This window comes from Spermophilus citellus (genome assembly GCF_964194105.1).
Source record: "Spermophilus citellus genome assembly, chromosome: 7".
Taxonomy (NCBI): domain Eukaryota; kingdom Metazoa; phylum Chordata; class Mammalia; order Rodentia; family Sciuridae; genus Spermophilus; species Spermophilus citellus.
The window spans coordinates 39035867-39056319 of record NC_138188.1 but is presented as its reverse complement, the minus strand read 5'-3'; the positions used below and the strand labels follow the sequence as shown (position 1 = coordinate 39056319).

The 20453-nt window shown below is 39.6% G+C and overlaps 2 protein-coding genes across 20 annotated transcripts in view; both read left to right on the top strand.

Moving 5' to 3' along the window:
* Positions 1 to 7889, top strand: part of GK5 (glycerol kinase 5) — an 80499-nt gene extending 72610 nt beyond the window's left edge. For all 4 annotated transcript variants that reach the window (XM_081301679.1, XM_081301678.1, XM_081301680.1 and 1 more), the window contains one exon: positions 1371 to 7889. In XM_081301679.1, the coding sequence (XP_081157805.1) occupies positions 1371 to 1519 (149 nt within the window). In that variant the 3' untranslated portion in view covers positions 1520 to 7889. The remainder of the gene's footprint in view (positions 1 to 1370) is intronic.
* An 8999-nt stretch (positions 7890 to 16888) lies between these two features.
* Positions 16889 to 20453, top strand: part of TFDP2 (transcription factor Dp-2) — a 176120-nt gene continuing 172555 nt past the window's right edge. For 8 of the 16 annotated variants that reach the window (XR_014022999.1, XM_081301684.1, XM_081301702.1 and 5 more), the window contains exon 1: positions 17059 to 17189. The gene's annotated coding sequence lies outside the window, so the exon portion shown is untranslated. Of the gene's footprint in view, positions 17190 to 20453 lie in introns of all 16 variants that reach the window. The other 8 variants (XM_081301696.1, XM_081301695.1, XM_081301697.1 and 5 more) reach the window with 7 other exon arrangements.

Here is a 20453-nt window from a genome sequence, read left to right as displayed (position 1 = left end):
TGTAGTTGAATGGTAAAGTGCTTGGGTTCAATCCCTAGTACTATAAATAGATTAAATAAATAAACACACCCACACCCACATACACCTGTATCAGACTACTAATGATTATAATTATAAATGTGTCCTCAAATGGTCACAGTGGTACACACGTAATCTTAGTGACTCAGGAAACTGAGGCAGGAGGATAGCAAGTTCAAGACCAGCCTTGGCAACTTAGTGAGACCCTGTCTCAGAAAGAAAACGAGCAAGTTCATATGTAACTCTGTAGTAAAGCACCTCTGTGTTCAATCCCTAGTGCCAAAAAAAAAGCGTTCTCTTGCTGCTTTTGATTATAAATCACATGATCCTCATTTCAAAGAACAGTATGTGTTAGATCAATTTTATCTTGAATTGAAATTTAAATAGCTTGCATAAAATGCTGTACTTTGAAAAGGAAACTCTCATATTAATTTCCAACTTTTGATTTTATGCATATGCCAGACAGTTGTCACCTATGTCAAGATATATGACAAAAATCTCAATTTATCTTCATTTATTTTAATTGTATAAAAAGAATAATATATGTCCAGCGTAGTGACACATGTCTGTAATTCAGGCTGTGTAGGTGACTAAGGCAGGAGGATCACAAGTTCCAGGCCAGTCCGGACAATGTACTGACTCTCTATGTCAAAAAATAGAGAGATGGGATATCTCAGTGGTAGAGCACTTGCCTGTCAGGGGAGAGACCCTAGATCCAACCCGCTGCACTGCAAGAAAGAAGAAAAAAAGAAAATATGTTATTTCTTATTTGAATTAAAAAAAATTTTAGTTGTAGAAGGACACAATGCCTTCATTTTATTTATTTTTACGTGGTGCTGAGGATGGAACTCAGGGCCTCACACGTGGCAGGCAAGTGCTGTACCACTGAGCCACAACCCCAGCCCCCAGATTTTTTTTTTTTTAATAGCAAGTCATGAAATTAAATGATGATGGGATGTGGCTACTTTGAAAGTGATTCAGTGGAGCTGGGGTTGTAGCTTAGCGGTAGAGTGCTTGCCTCGCACACATGGGGCACTGGGTTCGATTCTCTGCACCACATAAAAATAAATAAATAAAATAAAGATATTGCATCCATCTAAAACTAAATAAATATTTTAAAAAAAGTGATTTGATGTCATGCCTCTCAGAAATAAAGCTTAAAATTAGAAAACAAAAGATTTTAAAATATTGGTGTATTTATTCCCAGAAATGGTCAATCTAACAAAAGTAGCAAACTATTTTGGATTGTTTTAAAATAGTAATTTTTTCCTGTGGCACAACTCATGTTTGTGAGTGAATTTTATGGACTCATTATTTGCCTTAAAATCTGAGAATAATTTTTTCATCTGTAGGGTTTTGGACTGACAAGGAGGAACTAAAGAAATTGAGGCAAAGTGAAATGGTTTTCAAGCCGCAGAAGAAATGTCAAGAATATGAAATGAATATGGAAAACTGGGTCAAAGCAGTAAAACGCTCCATGAATTGGTATAACAAGACATAACACTAAATGAAACAGTCAAGACTGTAGCCGGCTGGTGGATGCCACCTGCAGATTACAGTGCTCAGGGAGGATTGGTACCACAGGGACCACAGAGAAGATTCAAAATGAGCTTCGCAACCTGGGAGAAAAAGTGTTGCTCTTAAAAAACAAAAACAAAACCAACTAAAAAACACTAACTTTTTTTTTTAATCTTGGTAAAACTATAAGGCAGCAATACCTCAAAACTTCGTCTTCAATTTTCTAGCAAATTCCACAGGACATCAGCCATTTCCAACTGGATTTTGACAGTTATGAGCCCTCCTCTTTTTTAAACTGGGTCAGTGGTACATGGAACATAATTGTTTAGCATCTGAGAGCTAATAATGCTAGGTGAAACACCATTCACATTTTGCTCCAAATTATCGGAAAAATATTTCTTTAATTCTTTACAACTAAGTGGGCCAAACCAGGCATATTAGAGCATACTTGTAATCCTGTCTATTTGGGAGGCTCAGGCAGAAGGATCACAAGTTCAAGGCCAGCCTCAGCAATTTAGAGAGACTCTATCTCAAAATGAAAAGGGCTGGGATGTAGCTCAATGGCAGAGCACCCCTGGGTTCAATCCCCAGTACCAACAAAAAGAAAGAAAAAGAAAATTAAGTGGGATATTTGAAATCCATAAAGCTAAAAAGAAAGAGTAACTGAGAAAATATGGAAGTTTAAAATAATAAAAATTCAAATGTAAAGCCATAATTTTTCAATGTCATATCCAAATATGAGCTCAGTGTGCCTATTATTGAGTCAATTTTTTCCTTTTTTGGGCGTAGAGATACTGCCTTAATTTTTCCTTGTCCAGCCAAAATCTAAGCATTCTTTATATGTGGAAAAGCACTGGAAAACTAATTTTAGTTAATGGACTGAAATGTATAATGATTTTTAAGGTACATAAAAATATCTTTTAGTTTCTTTCTCAAATAACATATCTTTCAAAAATTCTGGGTGAAGTATAAATTCTATTTTTTTACAAAATGCAGGCAGTTAAAATACATCTTGCCTTTCTTCTCCTGTTCTTTATCTCTCTTAGTTATTGAGATGCTTACATAAGTATCTTTTGGTTTTATTAAGTGCCTAATTGATAGATTTTAATTTTTAAAAGGTGCCCTAGTTTATTGGCAACTTAAGACTTGCCTTCATGGCGGTATTTCACTTGTTGGTGTCTCATTCTGATGTTTGTCCAGCCTACTCATCTCTCTGAGTTACATGCAGTGGCACGTAGAATTGACAGGAGTGCATTCACAGTCACAGTTGCCCTTCCAGCCACAGAGCTGGAGATCCACAGAGAGGAGCAGACTTCATTGCTCCCACTGTCAGATTTCATTGCTAGAATAAATGTAAAGGAGAAACCCTAGGCTGAGTATGAAATTGTCCGAAGGCAGCTGACCAGCCCCCAAACCGTTTTTATATTATTTGTCCCTGCCTGCATTTGGGGATTTGAATTTGCAAGAATGAATGAATGAATTTCTCTTTATATCAAGATTTATTACGTACAAGTCCTGCATGGTAGAACTGGCTATTGTGTAATAATGAAAGTGGGGGAGGAACTGTTCGGGGAATCTTCTTATTGATGCCATTTTTCTCCATTTGAGAATCCAGTTGATAGACTAACAGTTAAAGTGCATTTCTGCAGATTCCATTTCCATGACCTTCAAGTATCTCTTTCAATGACTAAATGCCCCTGATGGAGGCATTGTAGCAAATACAAGGTATCATTAGCTCCATGAAGATTTGGATATTTTTTTGTTAAACAAAGATGGTTTGGGGGCTGGGGTTGTGGCTCAGTGGTAGAGCGCTCGCCTAGCATGTGCGGGGTGCCATGTTCAATCCTCAGCCCCACATAAAAATAAAACAAAGATATTGTGTCCAACTACAACTTAAAGAACAAAAACAATATTTTTTAAAAGGATGGTTTGGTTTACTGTAACAAGTCACAGCTCTTTATGTAGATAATATCTTATTATTTTTGTTCTTTTTACATCCTTTTTACAAAGTTTAGTGGCCAATTAAAGGCTTCTCTACCAAAATTACATGAAAACTGCTCTTGTTGTGTTAATATTTCTTTTGGCTTCTGCTTCTCAGTGGGTGTGATTTCACGGAAATGATTCTGTCTTTTGGATTAGAATATACTGAATTGTAATATTATTCCTAAAAATTTGGTTCATTTCTTCTGCACATTCTTCTTTCTCGACATTCAATTACAAAACAAAGGAGAAATACCTTTTAGATAATATAGAAAAATAACTTTGAATATCTCTTATTAGAATTGAACTACTTACTCCTTGAAGATCAGTTGCTAATTTTTTTTTCTTCTGAGAATCTAGAAACTAATCTTTTATTTGTAGTGTTTCTGGCTGTTTTTAGTGACATGATTTAGTAAATCTTTTGTCATATTTAACCAATTCAGTAATAAGGTGATATTTGCTTTTGTGGTTATAAAAACAATTGATAATGAAAGTCAATTGAGTGGGAAAAAAAATCACTTTTTCCATCTGTCAAGTTTACTTTCCATTTTTATGCTAATATTTGAAAAAAATTAAATGTGCTAATGTTCCTCAGCATGTTTTATTTTCCCATTATGGATCTATCAGATAGTTTTAGTTCTTAAGCAGTCTCTTAAGTTCTTAAGGAGGAGAGTGTTTCTGTACAGTCCATGTTAAAGTGGTTCTAATTGCTTTTATACTATAGAAGTACTGAGCTTTAAATCCTTTTTATCCACCCATGACCTGGGCTTGCACTCTCAGCATTAACATTTTGGACTGGATAGTCTTTGTTCTGGGGTACAGTGCTGTGCATCAGAAGAGTATCCCCAACCTCCACCCTGTCGCTTCCAGCATCCTCCTCATAGTTGTTATGGCCGAAAAATGTCTCCAAACACTGCCACCATGGGAGGCAAAATCACCCCCGTTGAGAACCACCAATGTGGGCTAGGAGAAGAAAATTGAAGACTCCGAAATAGAGTATCATACTCCTGTTCTAATGCTTGAGGGACCCTCACAATATAATGATTGTCCTTTAAAAAAATTTTTTTGGTGGTACTAGGGGATCAAACCCAGGGCCTCCATCCTGCTAGGCAAGGACTCTACCCCAGAGCTTCATCTCCAGCTGGTAATTGTCTAATATTTTTACCCGCTCATCATTACCGCAACCTTTGCAGACTTTGTAGTCTTAATCAGTAGGTCTAGGACTTCAGTTTAGAATTAATGTATTCTACAGACCATCTGCTACTTGATCTGCTTTTTTGCCTCCCTTTCATCTCCGAGCAAGAGATGACCATTCTCTTTTTCTGCCTTCTGTGGAAACCTCCAGACTGGAAGCTCCCTGAAAGCAGGAGCCACATCTGTTTCTTTCTCCAGAGCTTAACACTGTGCCTTCTTGTTTGTGGGATGAATTTTTGCTTTGTTTTAAAGTGCAACTTTGATTGTATACATATTTTATCTTTGATGTTACATACTTTTGTTGATACGGAACTGTTTATATTTGTTAAAAGTAAAATATGTCTCTGTTGAATTGATAACTTTGTTATAAGAGCTAGAATCCTTGTATTGTTTATTTAAAAATACTTCATATGTCCGTGTATTTGCAAATGTATTTTTATATAGATGTACACCCATAAATACAATTATATTTACTCTTTTTTTGGGGGGGTGTTGGGGATTGACCCCAGGGCCTCGTGGGTGCTAAGCAATACCCTACCACTCAGCTGCTCCCTCAGCTCTATTAACTTTTAAAGGTATAATTGAAGCCTTTCTAGTCACAGGGTTTATATGTTTGGCTGCAGATGACTAACAGAGATTAAATCATAACATTGCCAAACACTTAAGTGCTATAGGAAAGGAACTTCAGACATAGCCCTTTCTGCAAGACACACTGGGAACTAGTCTTTAAAATAGTACAGCCCAGGAGGCTGTCAGGAATTTTATAATTCTTTAAGGCGAGAGAAAGCTGTGCTCCAGGGTCCTTCAGATTTAAGTGATTCTAGTGATTCTAGAGTCATCCTAGAGATAGCCTAAAGAATGCTTCAATATACCCGGAAGGAGTCTGAATCCCTTTGGGAAATTTAAATCATGTTTTTTGAAAGAAGAGTTAAAAACCCCAAACATACCTTGGATCTTTAAGACCTACCTGATTCCAGAATCATCATCTCAAATTCCCAAAGCCAGGCCATCTGGTTCACAGTAGTCAAAAATGGGTAACTCTAAACTGGTGGGCAGGGTGGTGCATACCTGTAATCCCAGTGGCTAGAGAGGCTGAGGCAGGAGAATCATGAGTTCAAAGCCAGCCTCAGCAAGGACGAGATGCTAAGCAAGTCATAAGACCTTATCTCTAAATAAATAAATAGAGTACAAAGTAGGGCTGGGGATGTGGCTCAGGGGTTTAATGCTCCTAAATTCAATCCCCAGTACCCCCTCAAAATGGGTTACCCCCCAAAATAAAGTAGGTAACCCAGAATTGTGGGTTTTTTAAGTTTTGGAGCCTCGTAACCATAAATATTTTGGTGCCAGCATCTAAATTGCAGGCTATACTGTCACTATATTCCCATAGAATCCTTGGCCCAAGAAGAATTCAAGAATGATCTTGGGTATAGAAAGGATAGAGACATGAGCCTGCAGAATCAAATGTTTCTGAAATTCTGTTCTTTTTCTACTGTTGTACCTCCTTTACTATAAATTTGTTATTAAAATGACTACGTCTAGATAGATATCTATACTGTATAGAGGAAAAATGTTAGAGGGACCCCACCCTAACTAATTCTTGGGCTGAGGGTATAGCTCAGTGGTAGAATGCTTTCCTAGCATGTACAAGGTCCTGGGTTCAATTCCCAGCACTGCAGAATCTTTATGAGACACCAAACTTTTCCAGTATGACTGTACCATTTTATAGTCTCACCCATGACATGTGAGTGATCCAGTGTCTCCACATTCTTACCAGCATTTGTTATTGTCACTTTTTAAAATTCAGCTATCCTCATAAGTATATAGTGATATTTCATTAAGGTTTTAATTTGCAGTTCCCTAATTTGAAATGCGGTTGAATATCTTTTTATGTGATTTTTTGCCATCTTTGTATCCTGTTCTGTGAAATTTCTGTTTGTATCTTTTGCCCATTTGTCAATTGGATTGTTTACTAAATGAGCCATATCTTTAAATATCTTTTTTAAAGTATTTTTAAAATCAGTCCAGTGACTTAAGAAGCCACTAAGTAGGATTTTTTTTAAAAAAAATAACCCAAGGCAAAGTATATATAGCATTTTGAACATGATTTTATAATATCCTGAGCAAAAGCTCTGGATACGAGTTCTGTTCTGTACTCATTAGAGTGTGGTACTAATACTGTGGGATAGCAGAAACATTTCAAAGATACCTTTACTTAAAATGTTCTGTGGAGTGTACAGGTACATACTTTCTACATAGCTACCATCATGTTTCTAACCTTTTATACATAAAATCAACTGATTTGCGTAGAGATTTCATAATGAATTTGTAGAAAGTTAATTAGAAGTTTTCCTATTTGTGCAAGATAGTAAATATAAATCCCAATTCATATGCATCAGTAAATTTATATTATTTTTCTGGTATTCTTTATGAATTCATGGTTTTATTAAATAGTCATTGAGAATCTCAAACCATTTTTAAGATCAATAGATAAAAAATCAAGGGATGCATGGTAATACAGATATTTTTCATATACATGTAAAATTTACCTTTTTGTTTATTTTAGCTTGTAGATTTAAAAAAATTACCTGGGCATTTTTATTAAATATTTTTTTCCACTTTGGTTTCTACACATTAAGAAAGTCACAGAGGGAAGCCCTGGGTTTGATCCCCACCAATGTGAAAAAGAAAGTGACAGAAATAAGTACATTAACTACAGCAGTAATTCTAAATAAATATAGGCTTCATGTGGTTAGGGAAAAAAGAGGTTTATGAACTCTTGCTTCTTTAGGTCCTCTTTAGACTTATTATTATATGTTCTACGTTCTCACATAAAGGAAATTACTAGGAGAGGGTTAATTCTTTGTGATGGGGGAAATATAATTTGTTGTGAAATTATACTGTATATTTAAATATCTAGAAAATTTTTAAATAACTGGGGGGACTGGGGATATAGCTCAGTGTTACAGTGATTGCCTAGCATGCCTAAAGACCTGGGTTCAATTCTTCAGTGCTGCCAAAATGTAGCAAAGATTAAAAATAATTAGGCGAAAGGCAATTCATATACTAATGTGATAGGATCAGCCTACTAGTTGTTGAAATCCTTTCTGAAAATTATAATCTAAAATGATTTGGGAAACTGCAATGAAACAGTGAATGATTGATCTATACATGTTGGAATATTAAAGCCATTTTAATTTTGTATGTGTCATTCTTTGCTTCAGTTTGCACACATTTTGTAACATCCAAATGGTGGAAGCTTCAGTGGAGTCTCTTCCTAGTTGAGCCCATAGCATCATTTTGTAGTAGGAAATTTTGAAGAATTATAAACATTGAGATATTTGAAGAAAGGCAGGTGTTTCATTATTATTATTATTTCAAAGTAATATCAGTCTGATGAAGAAGACAAAGAATTGGGACATTATGGAGGTAATTATGAGCATTATGTGGAGTGGGTTCTCCTGAAATTTGATCGTATTACAGCAGTTATCTTAAAGAATGGGTTTTATTTAAAAGAAATTGTAGGGAAAAAGGAAAGATGATAATATCACATAATAATGGACTTTTTTTTTTTCTTTTTTCTGTACTGGATATTTAACCCAGAGGCACTCTACAACTGAGCTACATACCCAGCTCCTTATTTATTTATTTATTATTTATTTTGTGACATGGTCTTGCTAAGTTGCCGAGGCTGGCTTCAAACTTAACAGTCCTGCTGCCTCAGCCTCCTGAGCTGCTAGGACTACAGGCATGTGCCAATGTGCCCAACAATAGTGAACTTTTTGCTATTTAGAAAAACAGACAACTGATTAAGTGGTAGAGATTATAAAACAAATATATTAGATATGCTGAATTACCTTTCTCCCACTACACCACTTGGGCAAGAGAATTTGCACCTAGATTAGGGAGATGGGATTGTAGATTCTCATATTCTCTTACCCAGACCACAGGAGCCTTGTCCTCTTCCCAAAAAGATGCTGTCACCATCTCAGCTTCATCACCAAACACTGCCAACCATAGAGAAGAGGTTGAAATTATATCTACCTGGAAGCTAACAAGTCGGCACCTGGAAGCTAACAAGTCGGCTTCCCACAGTTTCATGGATTCTGACAAAGATAGGAGCCTCTTGGGTCAGAGATTAAGCCTGTTATTACTCATGGCATAGCAGGCATCAATTATCTTCATATTTACATCTGACCTCCTTGCTTCCCAAGCCCTGCATGGAAGAATCCAGGCTGCTGTGCCTGCAGTGTTCTGTGGTACAGTCAAGGAGCCTCAGGCTTAGAAAAACCCCAGTGTTGCCAGGCATGATGGCCCACACCTGTAAACCTAGCAACTCAGGAGGCTGATGCTCAGCAATTTGTGAGACCCTGTCTCAAACTAAAAATAAAAAGGGCTGGGGATTGTAGCTGTGTGGTAGAGTGCCCCTTGGTTCAATCCCCAGTAATACTGGGGGAAAAAAGCCACAAAAACAAAAAAACAAGTCATTTGTAATGTGATGATAGTAAATCTGCTTAATGCTTACCCAGAGGAAATGACTTTTATTGTACTGGATAGTTAAATAAAATGTCCCTCTGCTGCATAGGGAGACACCACCTCTATGTCACAACAAAGGCCACTGTAGTTCTGATGGCAAGTCAAGTAGAAATGAGATACCAATGTAGAATTGCCTCTTGATTGTGGCAATTTTCATGTATACACATACCAACACTCATTTAAATACACACAGTTTATTATATGTCCATTAAACCTCAGTGCAACTGGGGGGAATGCTTTAAAGAAAAGCAGAAGTTCATGGCTGGTACAGTTGCACATGGCTGTAATCCCAGCAACTGCAAAGGCTGGAGCAAGAGGAACCTAAATTCAAGGCCAGCCTCAGCAATTTAGAGGGATACTAAACAATTCAGTGAGACCTTTTCTCAAAATAAAAATAAAAAGGACTGGGGATGTTGTTCAATCCTCAGGACCAAAAGAAAGGAAGAAAGAAAAGCAGAAGTTCAGATCTCATCCCAGTACTAAGAAATGAGAATCTGGGGCTGGGGATGTGGCTCAAGCGGTAGCGGGCTCGCCTGGCATGCGTGCGGCCCGGGTTCGATCCTCAGCACCACATACCAACAAAGATGTTGTGTCCGCTGAAAACTATAAATAAATAAATAAATAAATAAATATTAAAAAACAAAAAAAGAAATGAGAATCTGTATTTTAATAAAATCCCCTTGTATTTTTTTTCAACTTTTCTTTGCTTTTTTTTTTTTTAACTAAGAATTGAATTCAAGGGCACTTTTTTAAATTTTGAGACAGGGTTGCTAAGTTGTTTATAGTCTCTCTTAAATTGCTGAGGCTGAATTTGCAATCCTCTCACCTCAGCCTCTTGAGTTGCTGGGATTTTAGTCATGCACCACATGCCCTGCTCAACTTTTTATTTTGAAATAATTTTAGACTTACAGAAAAGGAGTAAAAAGTACAGAGTTCCCCCTTCACCCCACTTCCCCTCATTGACATCTCATATACTTGTGTAACCACAGACAGTTACTCAAACCAGGAAATTTATTGATACAGCAATATTAACTAATCTGTAAGCCTTATTCAATTTGATGTTCTCTAATGTCTTTTGAATTCAGAATTCAATGCACGCCCCACATTGCATTTAATTTTCATGTCTTCCTAAGTCTTCTCCAATCTTAGACAGTTCCTCAGTCATTCTGTCCTCCATAATGTAGACATTTTTGAAAACAATTATTTTGTAGAATGTCCCTCAATTTTAGTTGTTCCAATGTTTTCCTAGGATTAGATTAAAATATTGCAACGTTGTCAGATTACTGCAGAAGTGATGTGTGGCTTTCGTGCCTCCTATCATGAATATTTTATGAATTATTATGGTTATTAATCTTGGTCACTTGGTTAGGGTAGTATCTGCCAGCCAGGTTTTTCCACTGTAAGGTTGCTATTTTTCCCTTTGTCATTAATAAAAATATTTTCCCCCCCAGTACTGGGGATTGAACCAGGGGGGTACTCTACACTGAGCTATGTCCTGGTGCACCACGCCCCGCCACCAACCTTATTTCAAGACAGGTTCTCCCTAAATTGCTGGCCTTGAACTTGCAATCCTTTTGCCTCAGCCTCCTGAATTGCTGGGATTACAGGCCTGGGCCATGTATCTGGCTTGTCGGTGGATATTTCTTGCCTACAACAATCACTTATGTGGTATTTTTGCCCAGTAATGGTGATTTTCTATGTCTGTGGTCTTTACATTTATTCCCTGGAATTCTGTACAGAAGAACTGTCTCTTATCCTCTATTACTCAGTTACCTCAGTATGGGTCACCTCTTGCCCCATTTCATGTCCTCTTGGTCCACCTTTTTCTTCTCTTTTTTCCTCTTCCTCCTCCCGCTCCTTCTTCCTGCTGAGGTCTGAACCCAGGGCCCTTCCACATGCTAGCAAGCACTTCACCACTGAGCTGTGTGGCTGGCCCTTGGTCCACCTTTAATCCCCTTGTTGCTGCAATCAACTGCCCTGGTGAACCTGATAGCATCTTCCCTCGTTTCATCTTCTGTTTTCTGAGCTGAAATTTCTCTGCCTCTCAGAATACCTGTCTGAACCCATTCTGACATTTTCTCTCATGTTCAAACCTGAAAGTGCTAGAGGGTCAGCACTCTGTGGGGCAACCTTTAAACAGTGGAGAGGGGAGCCAGGGTATAAATATGCTCCTTGTCCCTCCAGTGGAGGGTTCTGAGTTGTGCTCTTCTCAGCTCCTCAGAGAGTCCCCTGCAGGATTGAGGCTCAGTAGCCTTCAGCAGTGGTTATCTCTGTAACACATCCTTGGATTGGTTCCTCCTTTGTGTTTCACACTTGCTATCTGCCCCCCCCACCCCATGCCTGTTCTTTGGAATCATCTCCCAAAATAAACCAACAGCATGAAAGAATTTGTGTTGTGGGACTGGGTACATGTCTGTAATCCCAGAAACTCTGGGGCTGAGGTAGGAGGAAAACAAAATTTGGAGGCCAGCCTCATCAGTATAGTGAGGCCCTAAGCAGTTTCACGAGATCCTGTTTCAAAATAAAAAATAAAAATAAAAAAGGGCTAGGGATGTGGCTCAGTGGCAGAGTGCTGCTGGGTTCAATCCCCAGCATCACCACTACAAAAATAAATAAATAAATACATAAAAGAATTTGTATCAGATGTTTGTGGAGGAGAACAAATTAAGACCTGTGCCTTACCAGTTGTTATATATTTTGACTTCCATCCTGTACATAATGTAAGATCCTAGGGAAGTATGAAGACATGTATAGGAATTCATAGCATCAAAACGGCAGGGGGCATTGTTAAAAATACCAAATATCAGGCTGCGGTTGTGGTTCAGTGGTAGAGCCCTTGCCTAGCATGTGTGACTCACTGTGTTTGATTCTCAAAACTGCATATAAATAAATTAATGAAATAAAGGTCCATCAACATCTAAAAAAAATTACCAAATATCTAGCAGTAAAGGAGTATATTACATAAGTGCTTATTTTGACATCAATGAAAATGAATACTCATTTTTATACTTCCAAGATAGATGAATGTTGGCCAAAAAATAATTCCCAGATGAATAATACATTTTGACCTTAAATATATAAAGTTCAAAACCATAAAAAAATAAGCGGGATATTGTTTAGAGGTATGTACACATGGGTTACAATTATAAAGTAAAACAAGGAAATTACAAACAAAATTCAGGATGCTCATTTGGGAAGAGAAAGTCATAGGAATTCAGAAGCGCACATGAGGCTCTGATGGTGTTAATATTCTGTTTCCCAAGCTGTTATATGAGAGTTCATCATTATTCCTGTTTTTTTATTTTTCAGTATTGGGAATTGAACCCAGGGGCACTCTACCACTGGGCTATATCCCTGGCTCTTCCCACTTTTTTTTTTTTTTCTTAGTACCAGGGATTGAACTCAGGGGCACTCAACCACTGAGCCACATCCCCGACCCAATTTTGTATTTTATAAGAGACAGGGTCTCACTGAGTTGTTCAGCACCTCACTAAACTGTTGAGGCTGGCTTTGATCCTCCTGCCTCGGTCTCCTGCTTCCTGAGCCGCTGGGATTAAAGGCATGTGCCACCACGCCCCCCGCCTCCCTGGCCCTTTTTTATTTTGAGAGAGGATCTTCCTAAATTTTCCAGGCTAGCCTCTAATTTTCAATCCTCCTGCCTCAGCCTCCCAAGTCTCTGGGATTATGGGCATGTACCAAGGTGTCAGGCTCATTACTCCTTATAACTCACACTTGCTTTATAGTTTTTTTAGGATGAACAAGATATTTTATCCAAAAAAAGACTTTAGGTTTGATATTAAGAAGAGGTTAGCTGGGCATGGTGGCACAGGCCCATAATCCCAGAGACTCAGGAGGCTGAGGCAGGAGGATCAAAGGTTCAAAGCCAGCCTTAGCAATTTAGCAAGGTCCTGAGCAACTCAGTGAGACCCTGTTTCTAATAAAATATATATAAAAAAAAAATGGTTGAGGATGTGGCTCTGTCATTAAGTGCTCATGGATTCAATCCTTGGTACCAAAAAGAAAAAAAAGGGGGGGTTTTACTTTTATGAAGGGTAATGTGGAATTGTTGCTATAACAAAAATCCTGAAATGAACTGGGGTGGGTTTTTTTGCTTGAGAAAATTCCAAGGCTTTGATTTCATTCTGTGCTATTTGGTGATTAATCTTTGCATTGTAAGACTGTTTCTGGAAGACAGGACCCAGATTTAACACTTTTCAGTGTTATTTATTTTTTGGGTTAGTCACTAGGTGGATTGAATGTAAAAAAAGGATTATTTTTTTTTTTGAGAGAGAGAATTTTTAATATTTATTTTTTAGTTATCGGCGGACACAACATCTTTGTTTGTATGTGGTGCTGAGGATTGAACCCGGGCCGCACGCATGCCAGGAGAGCACGCTACCGCTTGAGCCACATCCCCAGCCCAGGATGACTTTTTTTTTAAAAACAAAATCATATCTGGAACTATTTTGGCAATGCATATCTTTCTGCATGTAAAATGGTGTCAGTAAGGATCTTGCTACTCAAAGTGTCATGTTTGGCTGATGAGCATCCCTTGGAAGCTTGGTGGAAATGCAGATGTGGGACCCACCTTATTCTGTAAATTTTAATAAGAATTCCCTAGGAACATTAAAATTTGAAAGGCACTGGCCCAGATGTCCTATACCTTCACCTGCACCAAGCAGCCTCCAGCAGGAGCTGGAAGCACATGGAAATTCTTGAAGTTAACTGTAACATATCTGTCTTTTTCATAGCCCTCTCTTTGTTGGCAATTATGTGGCTCACATGTTTACAATTAGGGAAGACTGTATTTAGACTTCTTTTTCCAAACATGCTAGGCTGCAGCACTATCATTCATTCAATAAGGAAGTGTAAAACCTATCAAGCTTCTCTTAAGCCCTGGGGATCTGTTAGAAAGGCAAACAGAATTTTCTGGGAAAGGAGCTGGAGTTGGGGAGTTGAGGGAAGCTTTTCTGGAGAAGTGTTTAATTGTAGATGAGAAGGCATGGTAAGTGAGTTGTGGGTGAATTGGGGGATTGTTCCAAGCACCAGGAATACCAATTAATGGCGCTCTTTGGACATTTGTGTTTGAATTTCCAATTCCTTGCACAGTTCTTGGCACACAGTAAGTGCTTAATAAGTGTTTGCCAAATCAATAAGTGTGCTGTCACACTTCAGACACCTATTCTCTAGCATTATAGATGACGGAAGCTTTATTTTCCTTTTCAAAAGAAATAAGATACCTTAGTTGAAAAAAAAAGAGAAGACAGAAAGCTGATTATTGTGTAAACTGCTAAGCTGAAACCATGAGTGGGAACGGCAAATTGATTTACATGAATCTTCCCTATAGCAACTCAACAATTTATTCTGTTCTGGAGAACTTTCAGTTTTTGGCTTCAAAACCAAGCTGTTCCTCCTTATTCTGAATTTCTTGGCCTGCTGTGAAACTAGCATTTACTGTCTTTTACAGCATACCCTGATTAGGTCATGGAAATTCACAGCTAGATCAAACTAGTATATGGAAAATTTGAAATTTTCATTGCCCATTTTACTCTGTGGCATTGGAAGATGTTATGAAATGTTGACTCTTAAATCATTTTGTCAAAGGCAATGTTACAGTATGATAACTGCCATAATTTATGAACACTTACTATAGGCATTACATAATAAAAGCCTCATATTATCTCAGCAAAATAGTAAGTTAAACCATATGAAAATTGGCAAATATCAATAATTTCATGTTTCAACTTACTGTTATCTCCAAGCTTTCATTTTAGAAAAAGGTGAAAGGTAGCTGGGTGTGGTAGTGCACACCTGTAATCCCAGCCGCTCTGGAGGCTGAGATAGGAGGATCTTGAATCCAAAGCCAGACTCAGCAAAAGCAAGGTGGTAAGCAGCTCAGTGAGACCCTGTCTCTAAATAAAATACAAAATAGGGCTGGGGATGTAGGTCAATGGTCGAGTGTCCCTGAGTTCAACCCCCAGTACCCACTCCCCCAAAAGGTGAAAGTTAATCCCAAATGGGCATAACTTCAAAATTTAGTACTGAGTTTTCTGTATAGATTAAGAGGGGGACTTACAGGTCCTCAGCAACACCCACTCCTTTCCCCTCCTTAACCCAAGCGTTTTTTGTGTCTACTTTCATTATGGTTATTGATACATTATATTGTGGTAGTTTATCTCCCCTGCTAGATTTGGTTCCTTGAGGGTGGAGGTTTTTTTTTTTTTTTTTTTTTTTTTCCTGCCTTGTTAATTTTCATATCTTTAGTGCCCAGGGTGATATAAGTGTTGAATAAATGATTTGAATATAATGCCTTAACAAAATTTCTCCGTAAAACTAAATAAATCCTTATTGATTTATGACTGGGAAATGCAGTCACTCCATTGGGGGTTTTGCATTTCGGAGTCAGCCAGTGAAGGACTGCCTTTGGCATTCTTGGACCCTGAAGACTTAGCCAATGAGCAATGGTGCAGAAACTGTCTTTCCACCCTACTCCACAGGGAGGTCCAAATGTGCTCTTCTTGTCTTCCTCACTTCCTTTAGGTATCCACTTAAATAGCACTTCTCAGTGTTGCCTTTCCTCATCACCCTATTTAAGAATGAAACTCTGCTTATTTTTTTTTCATGGCACATATCAGTATATAAGGGAGTTTTAATTTTGCTTATTTCTTTTGCATATCATCTTTCTCACCTTACTAGGATATAAGTTCAATGAAAGTAGGATTTTTTTTTGTCTCTTCTTTTGTCTTCTGATGTACCCCAGCATCAAGAAATAGTGTTTGGCAGTATAGAAGATCTATAAAATTTGAACGGATTGAAATTAGAAAGATCTAATTTATCGTTTTAAAGTTGGCCTCTTCCATGTCACTCACATCTGAGCCTCCACAGTGAGGCTCACACAGGATGTTTCACACATGCAGGAATGGACAAAAGCTTTAATAGGGAATTAAATGGATAGGAATTTGGTGGGGGTGGGGGGAGGGTGTGTGCGGCGACGTTCTCTTCAGCTTCCAAGTGACACCGATTACCTTGCCTAGTTTGCATCTTAAAAACTTACTTGGATAGTTAAGAACGTCTACATCTCCAGTGATCTCTAATCCACTGTCTGCATACATTTCAAGATGCCCATTTGAGTCTACGCTTGGCCTCACTTCAGGGTCACCCATTCCCATCCCCCTTCTCGCTGCTCCCTTGGGGCGACCCATCAAAGGCCTAGGGACCCAGAGTTAACCGCCCCAGTCCCCTTCTTTTCAAGAGGAATGGGATTTTCCTCCTTTGGGGGATGGTTGGAAAAGAGATTCACACCTTGGAGCCGAATGGGGATAGTGGGGGTGGTGAGGAGGTAGGAGGAGGAGAGGGGGGCAGGGAGTGTTTCCAAAGTTCAGGTTTCAGGCGGGCAGAAGGCGGCAGGGGTGCTAGTGACCGGGTATCGGTTGGGTTGCCCCAGAGCCGGGGAACTGGGGGCCGGCGCCCAGCGCGAGAGGTCCCGCCCTTCATCTCGACCCCTCCCCTCTTTGGGAAGCCTGGGGGCGGGGTTTGTTTACTCCCTGCACGCACTGCCGTCCTGGCCAATCAGTGGGAAGCGTCGCCTTGCGTCACGCATCCCGAGGGCCAATCGGCGCTCACTGTGCTGCTCCGCCGCCAAAGCTTGCGCGGGGGAAGCAGGGCAATAGCTCTGTCGGGTGAGGGCGGACGGAGTCGACAGCGACCTCGGCTGTGCAGCCGTCGCTGCCTGGCACACGGGGCGCGCCCTGACCCTTTCTCTTTGGGTAGGCTCGAGGGCGCGCGCTCGGTCGGGGCCTCGATCTCCCGGGCCTCTACCCGGCAGGCCACGGATTCCCGACTGCCGCCAAGTGCGGGCGCTAGAGGAGCGGCGGCGCCAGAAGACGTGCCCCAGGCTCTGCCGGACCGGCTCGCGTGGCCGCCTGGTCCTGTGCATCCGAGCGGCGGTAAGGTCCGGGGAGAGGGCGCGGGCCTGCTTGCCGAGGCCCTTTGGACCCGGCGCGGCGCCTGCATGGGCAGGTTTCCCTCCCTGAGCCCCGGGGCCTCCTCGCCACCCCAGTCGCATCTGTTTATTCCCACGGGTTGTTTCAGGCCTGGCCTAATAACCCGTGAGTGTGGACGAGAATTGGAAGCCTGAGAGGGTCACCCACTTACACACACACACACACACACACACAGCACATTAGGGGAGGTCACGTCCCTGATTCACGCCTGGTGGAAGAGGGGAAGGGCTGCTTGCTACTTTCTCCTCGGAGGAGAAGGATGGCTTCTGAACCTGGTTTTCTGACTTTTCTTCCTTTCCGGACCCACAAGCCTCCATCTGTCTCTGCCAGGTGTTTCTTAGAGTTCTAAAGCTTTGTGTGTCTGGAAGAGCCTCCTGTACCCCCAGAAGGGAACTTTTCTCTAAAGTAGAGGATCACTTTTTGGGCCCAAAGAGAGACCTTTTGAAAAATTATGGAAAACTGTGATCTTTCTCCATAGAGCTTATCAAGATTTTCGTAGGATTTCGCCAAGAGACTGTACAACGAAGTGAATGCACGCTCGGCCTGTGTTACCTTGCATTTTGTGGTCTCAGTTTGTTCAGCTGTAAAATAGTAGTTCCTACCTATGCGGAGGGGGGAGGGAGTCAAGGGACTAATCTATGGAATGCGCTTGCAACTGGACTCGCCACGTATTAAGTGCCCAGCATGAGTTAGGCATTTTTATTATTAACTACAGAGGATGCTAGTTCAGAAAAGGACTCCCCCCCTTTGTTTCCCTTCTCTTTTGAAACTGTTAACAGCCATATTCATTGCTGAAAACTCCCCAGTCCTTGAATACTTTTCCTCATTCCATTTCCGAGGCTCAGACTCCCTCTCCTACTTATCTGCTTTCCTTTACCAAATCAGTAACTGATTCTTCCCCTGCCCCACTCTCCCCTACGTCTTGTGTTTTCGTTTGATTTTTACCCGCCTGATTTTTTCCTGGGCCACTGGTTTTCTCTTAATGCCTTGAAATCCCCCATACCTAATAAATGTAGTTGAAGTTATTCATTTTTTTTTTCCTGCACGGCAAAGTCATGACTTTTTCTCTGTTCAAAATTAAAATAGTTTAACTCATCTATGTTGCATCTTGCTTTTTCAATTTCGTTGGTTAGCCTGTAAATTTAGCTAATAGCTGTCATATTACTATACTTAATCTTAATGTCAGTGTTCATTCTCAAATAGCACCAGGAGAAAAATGCCTAGACCCCAGGTTCTGTCACACTTGTGTACTGGCTCTGAATGTATTTGTTATTTATTAGAACATCTTGTGCCTGGAACTAGTCGAGTCTAATGGCAGATGTGGTGTCTGTAGCACTGTTCTGGCAGTGCACTTGCCCAGCACCACAGCACTTACATTTTTAAGAAACCCCAATACTTTTTGAACTCTTACTTTTCAGGGTCCCCCCCTCATTTCTAGTTTAATTAAGAAAGACATTGGAATTTTCTAGTGTGTAATAATTTTGTGATAGTATAATTCCTCCCCCCTCACTCTAGTGATAATGTGTAGTCTACATGGCACGTGGCAAGTTTTTCCTTGCAGCTAACATTTTTAACTGTGCTCTAAGCACTGCTTGAAATGGGATGAATGTGTCTTTTTGTCATCTTTTAAACTTATTGATGTGTGTATCATAATGGATCTCAGAAGAAACTAGAAAATGTAGATTGAGACTCTTTTAGGTATAATGGATTTTAAAGATGATTAAATATACTTGCCTCTTCATACTTGAAGCTTTCTGTTTTAATCTAGGATACATGACTCTCTAGGTGTGGGTCACAAATGGATTTAAAAGTAGGTTTGTGAACCTCTAGAAATATTTAGCAAAATTATTTGCATTAGTATGTTTTTCTGGAGAGATAACTCATAGTTTCTGAAGCAGAGATTTGGACAATTCTAATTTATATAAAATTATTTCTTTTATTGAATTGGAAGTTGTATCTTTACTGTATATGTTTAGCCTCTTCTGTATTTAAGTTTTGAGATATTTGAAGATATTTATATTTCACTCATTCTTTTCTTCTCTGGACAAATATTCTCAATCTTTTTTTTTTCCACATTAAAGTGAAGTGAATGAATCCTCAGCCTGTATTACCTTGTATTGTACTAGTGATTGAATCCACAGACACTTTACTACTGAGTTACAAAATTACTTTTAGTTTTGAGACAGGGTCTTGCTAAATTGCTTAGGGCCTTGATAAGTTTCTGAGGCTGAGTTGGAACCTGAGGTCTTCCTGTCTTTCCAGTTACTGGGATTAGATGCTTGTACCACCATACTCAGGAACAGTCTCAGTTTTTTTTTTTTTTTTTTCCTTTTTGGTAGTGCTGGGGATTGAACCCAGGACTTTGTCCATGCTTGGCAAGCACTCTATCAACTGAGCTATATTTTCAGTCCAACATTTTCAGTTTTAACCTCTTCTAATGACTTTTCTGACATTGTTTTCATTTGAACCTCTTCATGGTACTGATGGCTTTTTAAAGAGTTTATTTAGTTCATTCATATTCTTGTAAGTATGGTACACCAAATTAGGTATTAACTAGTGTAGAAGATCTTAAATTATCTCTGCTTTTTTGTTTGGTGCTGAGGATTGAACTCAAGAGTGCTTTTCCACAGAGTTACATCTCTAGTCTTTTTAATTTTGAGACAGGGTCTCTCACTAAATTGCTGACGCCAGGCTTGAATTTGTGGTCATTTTGCCTTAGCCTTAGCCTTTTTTTTTGGTTACGGGAGATTGAACTCTGGGGCACTTGTCCACTGCTACATCCCCAGCCCTATTTTGTATTTTATTTAGAGATAGGGTTTCACTGAGTTGCTTAGTGCCTTTTGCTGAGGCTGGCTTTGAACTCACAGTCCTCCTTAGCCTTCAGAGCTGCTGGTATTACAGGAGTGTGCCCAATTTGCCTTAGCCCTTTGATTGGCTGAGCTACTAACCCGGGGCTTCCTCTCTGGTATTATTATTATTGTTATGGTACTGGGCTATTAATCACTCACTGAGTTACATCCTCATGCATTTTTTATTTTTCATTTTATATGGGGTCTCGCTAAATTGCTGAGGATGGCTTTACAGGTGGGCACCGCAGTGCCTGGCTCTGGTTTTAAAGAAGGTACTTCAAAACCAACAACTGGGGAGGTTGAAGCAGGAGGATTAAAAGTTTAAAGCCAGCCTTGGTGATTTAGTAAGGTCCTAAGT